The 13,748-nt window shown below is 36.0% G+C and overlaps 1 protein-coding gene across 1 annotated transcript; it reads right to left on the bottom strand.

Moving 5' to 3' along the window:
- Positions 1-264: 264 nt before the first annotated feature.
- Positions 265-7,356, bottom strand: btc (betacellulin, epidermal growth factor family member). The gene is made up of 7 exons (XM_051681705.1): positions 7,229-7,356; positions 7,035-7,141; positions 6,425-6,529; positions 5,402-5,519; positions 5,137-5,283; positions 4,554-4,687; positions 265-1,406 (listed from the first exon to the last, which is right to left on the bottom strand). The coding sequence occupies exons 2-6, from the start codon at positions 7,072-7,074 to the stop codon at positions 4,555-4,557; spliced, it is 543 nt and encodes a 180-aa protein (XP_051537665.1). The 5' UTR covers positions 7,075-7,141; positions 7,229-7,356; the 3' UTR covers positions 265-1,406; position 4,554.
- Positions 7,357-13,748: the final 6,392 nt, after the last annotated feature.

Raw genomic sequence — 13,748 nt, forward strand, 5'->3', positions numbered from 1 at the left:
AAAGTGGTCGGAACATTTCTTAGAAGCAGGATTGGAGGATAATTTCTTCTACCTAGGGACCGTTGTGCATTCCATGGACACCTTTGGGGGAGGATATAATTGGGTTATGGGGCAAATAAACATTCACCTTATATGCAGAAGAGTATGCAAGCATTTTACAAACCACAAAGTGCATTACTTAACCAATGCTTAAACCCCTCAAGGCCCCACTGAAAATAAACTCTCTTATGTAACATTTACAGTAACAAAAACAACTGACATGAGTCATTTCATAAAAACATTTTATGTATGTTGAGAAGTAATTACAACTTTGCATGTGAAGTGAATCTCAAACAGTCTTCGTGTTTAGAATAAAATGGATCAAATCTTAATAGCACCTGCAACAAATATCTTACCTTTTTTAAAAGCAAACTGCACCATTAGAAAAGTTGCAAAATAACAAAGAACAAATACATAAAGGCATATTTTTGTATATGTATGACCAAACAAACAACGATAAAACTTTTTCCTATTTTCTATCAGTTATGGCTAATTCTTCTCTCTCAACAAAGATCTCAATAATGATGACAAAAGGTCACATTAATGGTGAAATTTTTTTTCTACAATGTAAAATTTTCAGCACAATATACTTTTTTAACACAAAACAAAAATAAAATTATTCTATATTTCCATGTTCAAACAATAAATAAAGCAAAGCAATTGGTGAAGAGATTTTAGATTTTGGTCCTTAAAATAACAAATTCGGCAAATATTTCTACATTAAAACATGGCTATCAAGCTATGATACATTTAAGATAACCACCATACAACCAAGGAGGTTTTACCATAGTCACAACTTTGGGAGGACTACTCCCAGAAATGTGTAAATATAACACATATACTATGTATATATACATTTCTTATTCTTAATTTTAATACAGAAGCATGTATGAATTCCAATATACTGTATCGTAACTTTTTTTTTTACCTTCCGTGCTTCATATGAAATAGAAATAAAAATAGGCATCTAAACTAAAATGGATGGCGCTGGGCTTCGTTTACATTTTTTATATATTGCACACCAACTGGTCATATATTTGAGTTATGAAGCATAAAGTCTACACATTGCATCCATACTGAGGGAACATACAGTGCATTCAGTTCTCCATCGTCTTTTTTGAAAAGTCCAAATTCAATTTCTTTTGCTTTATTTTTTTTACCAGCAAGGCAGTTACTGCGTGAAGATTGTGGTAAACAGTAGCACATTGATCGGCAAAGGTTGTCTGACAAGCCACATCTCCCAAGTCCATTTAAAGTCCAATCAGGATTACGGTAAAGCACCGCTGTCATCCTTATCCAGAACAACTGCCCATTTCACACCATAATCAGGACATCACCAACCCTGGCAGGTCCACTTCACTCTTTCACTGAAACAAATAGATTGTTACACCCATTTATTTTCACACTTTGGTCTTTAATCATAAAAAATCAAAGCCAAATAAGAACAATTTCCCGAAAACCTACTGTACTTGATCTAAACACTTTGTTTAGAACTAAAAGTAAGATGCAGCAATTCATTTTTGGTGCTACATATTGTCAGACTGACAGCCAGGTTCTGAACAGTGTCAAAATGGACACTCAGAAATGACACTTATTGTTTCCATACTTTCCTTTTTAGGGCTAAAGTGGTTTGCTCTGGCGCTTTAAAGGAATATTCTGAGTTCAATGCAAGTTAAGCTCAGTCATCAGCATTTGTGGAATAATGTTGATTACCACAAAAATGTGTTTCGACTCATCACTCCTTTTCTTTAAAAACAAAAAAGAAGCAAAACTCGAGTTACGGTGAGGCACTTACAATGCAAGTGAATGGGGCCAGTTTTTGGAGGGTTTAAACATATATGTGAAGCTTATATTTTTATAAAAGCACTTACATTAATTCTTCTGTTAAAACCCATGTATTATTTGAGCTGTAAAGTTGTAATGTTTAGTAATTTTAGGGTTTGTTGACATTATATCGTTATGGCAACGAAGTTGTAAAATTGGCTAGAACTTTACACAGAAAAGGTTAATAAGTAATTTAATCACACTAACATCATGTTTACACACATATTGTGTCTTGTTTTGTGACTGTATTTTTGAAACAGTGAGTATTTTAATGTTCAAAAATTGGCCCCTATTCACTTCCATTGTAACTGCCTCAGTGTTACCCAGATTTGTGCTTTATTAAAGAAAAGGAAGGACGAGTATTGATTTTTGTGGTAATCAATATTATGCCTCAAATGCAGTCAACTGATCTTAACTTGTATTGAATCCGGAATATTCCTTTAAGGTTGAACTGGGAAAGGTTGTATGATGTTAAAATATGATGTCATGTAGTTTTTATAGATGAATCTCCAGAGCTTGAGTGCTCCACAAACGATGGATGTATCCTGATTCAAAGAATGCTCAAATTAATTTTCAAGGCAGTCTCATTAGTGAGATGTCGGTGACGTTTTTCAGGCACCATGAAAACATAACGGACAAAACGGTCTCTCCTCAGTTCGGAAGATTCCATCACAGGCTCAAACATTTTTGCATATTATTGCCTGTTTAACCGCAATTATTTTATAATAATGTTTTATTATACTTAAAAAATACATTATTTTAGTTACATTATTTATACTATCATAATCATATCGATATTTAGGTACCCTAACCCAATCTCATTCTTAAACCTAACCAATTATCAACAATATAAAACATGTAAAAGACATGTAAATTTAGTCTAAATAATTTTATATAATAGTGTAATGTAATTAGATTTTTTTGAGCACCTAACACCACCCCTATGCCTTAACCTAACCAATTCTCAACAACATAAAAGATGTAATAAGCAGATACAAATAGAGTTACAAAATGACAACAAATGCATGATAAAAGTGTTCTAAATGACTCATGATGCATTTAAAGTCTTCTGAAATCATCTCCATAAAGACATCACATCTTATTTAAAAATATACATCCAAATATTAAAATGTTGCAATCGGTCACAAGACATGCGAGAACCAATGAGATTTGTTATCACTGACATCAAAGTTGTTGCAACGCTTCCCAAGGTGCAGGTCGGGATCTGACTGTTTGTGTTACAACAGATGGGAAAGCTGATCATTTAATAAGGACTTAAATTTAGATCTGTTTCTCACAAAAAAGATTACATGGCATCGGAGAACCTGCATATAGCGCACAGACATTTATGATAATTTTTCTGGTGCGTTTCTCATTTTTGAGCCTTTGTGTCCCAAGGGGAAAAAAAAAAAAAACTTTAATGATAAAGCAATTAGTAATGACAATTTTTTAATCATTTAACTGTAAAAATTAATAATTTGAAATGAGTTGAATATGGCAGTTTAAGAGTGTGTTGTACATATAAATACATTCATTTTGCAGGCACATTTCTCCCAAAGCGACATACAAATTAATTTGCATATACGCTGGCGGCCAAAAGTTTGGAATAATGTACAGATTTTGCTCTTATGGATAGAAATTGGTACTTTTATTCACCAAAGTGGCATTCAACTGATCACAATGTATAGTCAGGACATTAATAATGTGAAAAATTACTATTACAATTTGAAAAAAATGTTCAGATCTTCTTAAACTACTTCAAAAAGTTCTCATCAAAAAAATCCTCCACGTGTAGCAACGACAGCTTTGCAGATCCTTGGCATTCTAGCTGTTAGTTTGTCCAGATACTCAGGTGACATTTCACCCCACACTTCCTGTAGCACTTGCTATAGATGTGGCTGTCTTGTCGGGCACTTCTCACGCACCTTATAGTCTAGCTGATCCCACAAAAGCTCAATGGGGTTAAGATCCATAACACTCTTTTCCAATTATTTGTTGTCCAATGTGTTTCTTTGCCCACTCTAACCTTTTCTTTTTGTTTTTCTGTTTCAAAAGTGGCTTTTTCTTTGCAATTCTTCCCATAAGGCCTGCACCCGAGTCTTCTCTTTACTGTTGTACATGAAACTGGTGTTGAGTAGGTAGAATTCAATGAAGCTGTTAGCTGAGGACATGTGAGTTGTCTATTTCTCAAACTAGAGACTCTGATGTACTTATCCTCTTGTTTAGTTGTACATCTGGCCTTCTACATCTCTTTATGTCCTTGTTAGAGCCAGTTGTCCTTTGTCTTTGAAGACTGAAGTGTACACCTTTGTATGAAATCTTCAGTTTTTTGGCAATTTCAAGCATTGTATAGCCTTCATTCCCCAAAACAATGATTGACTGACGAGTTTCTAGAGTTTCTTTTTTGCCATTTTTGACCTAATATTGACCTAATATACTTTGTGGTCAGTTGAATGCCACTTTGGTGAATTAAAGTATCAATTTCCTTCCGAAACAGCAAAATCTGTACATTTTTCCAAACTTTTGGCCATCAGTGTATATTTGGTTTAATAAGAAACTAAACACTGGTTTTCCATTGCAAGGTTTTCCAAGATCTAACAGTGTGTGACCATATTGTACTATGTAGTTAGTGTGAACTGAAAGAAGAAATAACCATTGGCAATAGGATGTTTAATGTATTCAGTACTTACTTCATACAGTATTTATGTCGGATGTGTCAACAGGAGCTGTTAAAGATTCATTTGCAGTTAGTGAACTGAGCTTCTCAACTTCAGCCCTTGTTTCCTTTTTTCTCCTCTTCTTTCTACATGGATTATATCGTTTACTGTGAACAGAAACAAAAAGACAACCTTTTATATGATCTTTTACTTTTACTAAAATATCACGTAAAACATCAAAGTTCATCCAAAAATGAAAATTTGGTCATCATTCCCTCACCCTCACACGTTTCGGTCCACACCTGTCTTCCTTTGAACACAAACGGAGATATTGAGAAGAATGTCCAAGCTACTCTTCTCCAACCAATGAAATTGGATGGGGACAGCCAAGGACACTATTCAATTTAATTGAATGGAAAACAGCAGCTTGGATATAAACAAGAAATATCTCCTTTTGTGTTCCATGCAAGAAAGAAAGTCATGCGAGTTTGGAACGACATAAGGGTGAGTAAATGATGACAGAATATTCATTTTGGGGTGAAAAATGAGTCTAAACATGCCTTCGAAGGTACTGTACTCTTAGTTATAAAAGATATTAATGTTGTACATCACTCACTGTGTACAGATGCATATGAAGACAATAAGCAGAACCAGAAACACCAATCCTGAAATTACGCATGCGATGACTATTTTATTTCTTTCCCCTACTCGGAAATTAATATCGAGATATTCACACCTAGAGCCAATATACCCATTTTCGCATCTGTGTAAAAGTAAAAAAAGAAACAATTGTCATTACAGAGTGCTTTATTCAATGCATAATTTTTCTAAGCTCTGATTGGTTCAGAGATGGGCAGGTCCACAGCTGATCAAAGTCTCACCTGCAGGAAGGAGTGTTCTGCTCCTCCACAAAACGACACACACCATTAATGCAGAAATGCTTGTATTCTTTTGGACACTTAGAGAAGTGCCCACTCCACCTGTGGTCATTGTTTGAATCTGTCCAGATTTCAAGTGATAATAATAAAGTTTATGATGCAGAACAACACATTCAACCATGAAAAAGCACAAAATGGGTGAGAAAAACACTCAGGGTAACAATACAAACGTAACCATGGTGAAACTGCAGGACAGATTATCACACTATTGTCTTTTTACTCTTTTACAATATCTTTTGTGTCATTATAGAAGCAAACTGTAAGGGCCAAACTCAGTTCAAAGGACTGAAATAAAACCAGTCTATAAAAACAGCCCTCTTGAAACCTGAGCTCAGACTTTAGAATGAACTAAAAGTTGAATGGGAAAGGATCTAATTACCACCTCTGGCTACATGTAACTTGACCTCACTTCAGTCAGAGAGGATTACCTGCAATACAGAGATGCTAAACTTGAGCTTAGGAGCAAAAAGCCAAAAAAAAATAAAAAAAATAAAAAATTCACTCCTGAGTGGAAATAAGAAGCTCAAATATTATAATAGTCAATTTTCCATCAACTGTACCATGGAATGCACAATAATATATTCAAAGATGTTACACAAATGCACCAGAATTTTGTGGTAGTCTGACAACACCAATGAAACTTTTTGCATGCCATGAATAAATCCTTTAATTCAGTGTACTATTATCTCTTCAGCAGGTGGCCAGGATTTAAAGACTTTCATGTCATGCCCAGGGGAAACCCATTTAACACAGCAGGGGCAAAAACACAGTGTTACATCTCATATCTTTGCCAAAAGTGAGAGAAACCCAATGTCAGTTATACGCAAGCCCCACCACAGCTTCTAAATATGTTTTCAGTATGAGCTGGCATCTTGAAAGCACAGCATACTGAAAATATTGCAGGCTGGCCTTGTTAATTTAACAAGAACTGGGAAGAACAGGTATAGGGTTGCCAGTGTTATTTACCTGTGCAGTTGCTGCTGTTGTCATGGGGATCGCAGGACACATTCCTATTTGCCGGTGCCTTTGTGGTATTCCATTCAGCCTGGGTGCATTTGCATAGGGCAACAGCTGAGGTCACAGAACAAACAAATCACAGGTGGAACCATGCATGTCTCGGAAACAAATCCACAACTCTGATCTCAGATTGCTTTCTAGGATTCAATGCAAAGTTTATACACCCATAGTAGTGGTGACATTTGATTGTGGTTTCCCTTTAAAATGCCTCCCTCTATGATTAACCAATAGGACTTCTAATGGGCTGCATAACTTGCGTTTCTAAAAATAGAAACTTTCACAGCAGTATGAAAAATTCAGGCACTCATCTAAAGTAAGGACGCACCCGCTCTTGATGTCATACTGTGAGGCACAACATAATGGAAATAAAGAGAACGTAAAGCATGCAACTGCGAGAGCTTCATACAGTACAATATAGTGTCATAAAATGTCAAAGGAAGCGCGTTGACAGGTGACCTTTAGCTGCTTTACAGGGCATAACCCGGCTCCCAGCAAAACACTATAATGACAGCTGTTTTTTTTTTTTCTCCCCAAATACATCATTAATGGTGAATCTTACCTGTGATTATTCCATAAATAAACATGCGCGTGCTGTCCATTTGTAATTGCGTCTGGTGTCAAATGAAAGAGTTCATTCTCCGTGACAGCCTTTCAGATTTCGACGTCCTGGGGTAGTTCATTTTAGAGCGATTATGTCATTGAGCGATTACATTGAGGTACAAATAACTTTTTTTAGTAGTCTACCAAGTTTACCTTGAAGTTTCGTCAAGTTCAGAGAGTAGACAGGCTTGCAGTCCAGCGATTATTGAACCGTGTGTGGGAGGCGCTACTGCGTTTCTCCGCCCTGTATCTGTTAATGAACATTTACTTTGGCATTTGCTTATTTCAAGGTACCTGTACACGACAACGTTTTCAACTAAAAACGGAAAACTTTTTATTTGTTTTGGCTGTTCGTTTACACGACAACGGCGTTTTGGGGCCTGAAAACGCAAACTTTTGAAAACGGGTTTCAAAGTGCAAGTTTTTTTTAAATGATGTTGTTATCGTCTTCGTGTAAACACACAAAAACGCATGAACGAATTTGTGAAAACGATGACGTCATGCGCACGCGTGTTACGTGTTATATAAAGAATGATGGATTGATAGGCATCAATTTGAGATGTACAATTATCAGTATGAATACTGGTGTCTGTGCAAATAACAATAATCAACAATTTATTCATTTGGAGTGTTCTGTATGGAGTGTGAACATTGTACAGTTAGCAGAACCTGCAATTTGAAAATCTTGAAATTAATGTATGGATTCAGATGGGGAAAATGTATTTGTATTTTAAATGTTATTTATTTATTTACTTAATTTTATTTGATGTACCTTTACCCTGCATTTCATTCACCCACCGCTTATGTATATAGCCTATAGACCGAGATGTGATGCCATGACAGTATTCAGTGATATGCTTAGAATATGAAAACATGAGGCAGTGAAAATGCATGTTAGATCCAGTGTACACAAGACCTCTGTCTCCGTCAGAAGATATCCATATATCAGAGTTCTGTATGATATCCAAAACCAGTCAACATCAACAGCTTGTTATGTTAACTTACTCTCCTACCAGCACAAGTGTAAGCAGGGGGAATACGAAGAAGGCAGGAGAAATGATGGTAAAAATGAGTTCAGTCTATAGGCATGCGCGCGAGTACTTCAAAACAACGCGTGAGACATTCAAAACTACAATGGCGGACCACAGGACTGTGTTTGTGCTGCTCAAGATTTTGAGTTTATTGACTATTCTCCAGCAAAGTAATTGTAGTAATAAAGCAACCTCATCGTCCGTCCAAACAAAATTGTTCGATGCTTTCGCCATCTTCATTGTTTGTATTCACCGCTCTGTGGAAGAATGCTTATGTGCGCAGGCGCGTAGTGTTTCTTTACATTGCCTACTACTGGCCAGGCATGCATAATACAGCCTTTTTAGTCGTTTTCGCGGATCCGTGTGAACGGGGATCGTTTTGACAACGTTGTCGTCTGTAAGCGAAACTTTTCAAAAACGCAAAGGAAAAACTTTTCCGTTTTTAGTACATCGTTGTCTTTACGTACTTTAGGGTACGTTTACACGTGCTCTGAGCACCAGAACCGTCAGGCACAGGAACAGTTTTTTCCCTCAGGCTATCCATCTCATGAACAGTTAAATTGCCTCATTGAGCAATATGTATGTGCAGTACACAGTTTAGCCTTTCTTATATTTATCCAACACATCCAACCTTTTCTGCCGTTTCATTCCTCTGGGAAAAAAACAAAAAACAAACAAACAATAACAAAAAACATTTGCACTGTACATAACAGATTGTATTAGATTTGCACTACCTGTGTGTATGTATGTATGTGTGTGTATGATTATTTTTTATTATTATCTATGTCTTACTGCTGTTTTTGTATTGTATTTGTATTGTTGTACACTGGAAGCTCCAGTCACCAAGACAAATTCCTTGTATGTGTAAGCATACTTGGCAATAAAGCTCATTCTGATTCTGATTCTAAAGACTCCAAGAAGTATAGCAGTGGGCATAAAGACAGCAAATGTATCACTCTAGTCTGAATTTTATAGAGAGAGAGAGAGAGAGAGAGAGAGACTATTTGTTAATGTCTCATGAATCGAAGATTATTTATTGAACTCTCAATAATTTATTACTTAGTCATCACATTATGTAAGAAGCGCACTAAAACACAACACTTATTAAAATAGAAAAAGTAAAATAAGAAAAAAAAAACTCATAAAGTTCTTAGATTTTATTACATAAAAGTGCACTCTGAAAGAAATGTATAGTAATTTTGAAACATATGCATAAAATCATGATTACTCTCATAAGGTGAACACTCCAGCCATATCAATAACCTTATAAAAGCTGTTTTATTCTACATGGAGAGGGTCCCCTCATAGGGGCTGCCATGTTAGAATCACATGACCAGCTGAATACTTCTCACTGAAAGGAATATTCTAGGTTCAATACAAGTTAAGCTCACTTGACAGCATTTGTGGCATAATGTTGATTAGCACAAAAATAATTTTTGACTCGTTCCTCCTTTTCTTAAAATAAATAAATAAATAAAAGCAAAAATCTGGGTTACATTGAAGCACTTACAATGGAAGTAAATGTGGCTAATTTTTAGAGGGATTAAAGGCAGAAATTTGAGGCATATAATTTTCACTTTACATTAATTCTTCTGTTAAAAGTGGTGTATTTTTTGAGTTGTGAAGTTGTTTGAATTGTAATTTCTCCAGTCATTTTATGGTTTTAGGGTTTGTTGACATTACATCGTCATGGAAGCGAAGTTGGAAAATTGGCTATAACTTTACACAGAAAAGGTTAGTAAGCGATTTTATCACTCTAAAATCATGTTTACACATAAATTGTTTATGTCTTGTGGCTATACTTTTGAAAACGTGAGAGAAACCCAACCTGTAACCTCGATTTTTGCCACCCGAAGAAAAGGCCACAAATGCTGTCGATTGAGCTTGTATTGAACTCAGAATATTCCTTTAATTTCAGTAACAGCCCTGATATTGGACACTTTCACTCGTGTATTAATTTAATCATGGCTGACTATGAATAGTGAATTTTACAATGTAATCGGTAACTGAAAACTATTGTGTTTGAAGGATGCTGCATCCACGCCACTATGTGTCAGTGTAAGTCCAAGACGACATACATAAAAAGTTACTGAGTGCACCTTTAAGCAATATCATGTAAGCAAGAGTGCTGTGGCCTGGACCTTTAGAAAAAAAATAACCATGTTTCCTGGTTACTAAAATATTACGACAGTAAAACCATGGTTTCTGCCAAAGAAAAACAAACAAACAAACATGGTTACTACAGTCATGGTTATTGCAATATTACTATAGTAAATCCACAGTTTCTGCCAAAAAAAAAAAAAAAAAAAAAAGGTTACTGCAGTCATGATTATTGCAATACTACTATTATAAAACCATGGTTACTTTTTGCAAGGGAGTCACGCAGGTAATCACAGCCATGGAGATATATGGAACAACAGCACGATTGCGAGTGTATTGCTTTTTTTCCCCACACGCGGCTCTGCAATACTCGATTCTGATTGGTCAATGGCGCCATCTAGCGATCTGATATTTCAGAGTAACAACCGCACATTTGGGGATTATGATGCATCAGACCGGTCATCCGGGTCATCTTTCCTGCTTCTCGGATCACAGTGCGATATCTACAAGTAAGCTAATAAAATAATTTCAACTCAAATCAATGTTTCATGTCCACTTATTTATTTATTTGGCAAGTAGCCTTGTTATAGGCTGGATAACGACGAGTCAAGTGGCCATTTTCACAAAATAAATAATAACAGAACTCTGACACAAACCGGAGATGAATTTCAGCTATTCAGCCATTTATTTCTTCTCACATAATTACATTATTTCAACACAATATTTTATGTCCATTTATATATTTGTTTGCTTAATGTAATAAGCAGGATAATGTACAGTCAGTCGGTTGTTATTGCAAAAATAAAACCCCTTCAGGATGATAGGCCTACAAGACCTGATCCTGATCATTCTGTCAGGGTTTATTTTGCGATTACAACCGGCTGACTGTACATTATCCTTTACATACAAAAGTTAATTAAAAAACCCTTACAGAAATTAACCATGGTATTACAAGTAATACCTATTGTACTGTGACTGTAGTAACCGTGTTTTTTTGGCTGAAATCATGGTTTTGATGCAATTAACAGATTTTACAATAGTAATACTGTAGTATCCATTTAGTAATGGTTTTACTATAGTAATATTTTAGTAACCATGGCATGACTGTAGTAATCATGTTTAATTTTCATAGAAGTAAATAATAATAAATAATGTTTCAGACAAAAATTGGCGAGATAGTTTGTGCATTTTGAATAGCGAAAGTAATAAAAAGAAAAGCCAAAAGCATCTTGTACAACTTCGGTCTCTGCAATGTTCTCAGTGTTCTGTTTCAAACTAGTGGTGTTTCCTTTATATATGAATCAATGTTTTTGAACAAATCGTTCTCATTCATCGATTGTTTCAGTGTTTTTTACGAATCACTAATTGTCAATGTTTGAAAGACTTACTCATAACATAAAAGATGCTTATTTGTTGCCACCTACTGGAATAAATATGCAATCTACAGAAATGGCAAGTATGTATAGCTGCAGGCTGGAGACTTTCAAATGGGGGCGGAATCTCCCAAAGAGGGTGTGGTTACTCCAAGAGGGGGTTGCACCAACTCCAGAAGGGGGTGTCACTTCCACTCACGGTTAAAGATTAGGGAAATGGTTAGGTAAGGGGCTCCCTGTATCTTCAGTGGCGGCTTGGATAGACCACCTCTTTTTTGAAGCAATGCCAGCAGCTATACTCTTCTCAGAAATGGTCACTCAACGAATCGGTAAACTAAATCAAAATGAACGATGAATAAAAATGTCCAACATTTGTAAAACCACCAACACGGTGAAGTGGAGTGATACAACTGCGAAGCGCGCTCTCGTGGAACGACGCTCGTCCAATTAAACAAGAAGCACACCTTCAGAGTCCTCAGAAGGCACAATTAGTAATGAGATGTTAAATATCTATCTTAACTACGAGGCAAAATAGCCAAAGTCTCTGACACTGCAGTATTGACTTGGCCCCTCTTGTGTCCAGACTGCACCTCGTAATGAGCTGTGAAATCTGAGTACCACGGTGCTTCGTGTACACCAGCTCCTTGGTGGACACACTACACGACTGGAGTGTGAGCTTGTGTTCATTTGCCCTTGGTTTTCTCCCCGGAGACAGGGAAGATGTGTAACTAACGGGGGTGCCTGCCAGAGTGCTCTTCAACTCTCATACAAGCCGTGGGCCACTGCAAACAATGATCCCTTCAGCATCAGCTGTGCCCAACACTGGTACCGCAGGGTTTGACTGCAGTCTGCCATGACAGCGGCTAGAAAATATGGCGAAAAGTGATGGTGTCACGTCATCAATAGACCCGTAAAGTGAAGCAACGTGCAGAATTCACATGTTCAGTCAATTCTGTTAAATCAGAGTAATCTGCAAGGCAAAGAGCTGAGAATATATTTGACAAAAATAATTCAGTAGATGGACACACAACTAGTGCCCCCACTAATGCTTCTGAAACAATAATTGCATTGAATCGGCTAACTTTGTTCTACAAAGTAGCCTATATCATATGGCTATGCACAGTTAAGGTAATAGCCTATAATATAGATTAACAGTGTGACAAGTTATGATATTAACAGGGATTTTTTTTTTTTATAGGCCTTCATGTTGTGATTGTTTTTCTAAATTAGCCTACAGTGTATAGACGTATGCTTAAAAAGTTTATCGACTTAAATTGAGACATTTCAGGACATTCAAACGTTTACCAAATGTAATGGTATGTGGTATTTTATACATTAACTGTAAGGGGGGCTCCAAAAAAATTACTTTTGGCAGTTCAGCTTCTCAAGAAAGGTGAACATCGCCGCCTGGTGGAGGAAAAACACTGCGGCGTTTATTTGTCCAGTTTCATTCACAGATTGGCATTGAGTAAATAAAAACCTTGTTTTGCCAGGAAACTTCAGGTAGCAGTCAGACCTAACAGAGTCCCGTTGGATTGGAGGTGTTCACAAAATGATAGATGGGTCATTGACAAATAAGGTTGTCCAAGTTGATAAAAATGAGAAATCTTGTAAAAATCTACAATCTACTTTAAAACACACGTATCATGTTTGCAGAAATATAATAATAATAATAGTAATCATCATCATCATCATCATCATCATTTATAGCATTTTCTACAAAAATAAATAAATAAATAAAATAAAAATGATTTAATGAATTTTTAAAAAATGTAATGTGGTGTAACCATTAAGTAAAGGGTATTAACGTACTTTCCTTGCACCCAGGGGCGGACTGGGGGCCTCTGTTGCACCTCAAATACATGAGTATACCCAACTTAATCGTTTGTTTCAAGAATTTCTTCAAACCAATTTTTTTTTTTAAATTTTTTTTTTTGAGTCAAAAATATCACAAATTATTCTCAGCGTCCACATGCCCTGAAAGGAAAAAAAAAAAAAAAAAAAAAAAGGCCCTTTTTATACAAATCGGATGATGGTGTAAAGGGGTTATCTCTGTTTTATGGTTTTTGTCAAAAACAAAATGGCAACCTTGACAATGGCAATATTGGTTGAATACATGACTTTGATTTGGTGGACAAAAGAATTTCAAATTTTAATCATATTTTACAA

Source organism: Myxocyprinus asiaticus, chromosome 40, assembly GCF_019703515.2.
Source record: "Myxocyprinus asiaticus isolate MX2 ecotype Aquarium Trade chromosome 40, UBuf_Myxa_2, whole genome shotgun sequence".
NCBI classification, from domain to species: Eukaryota; Metazoa; Chordata; class Actinopteri; order Cypriniformes; family Catostomidae; genus Myxocyprinus; species Myxocyprinus asiaticus.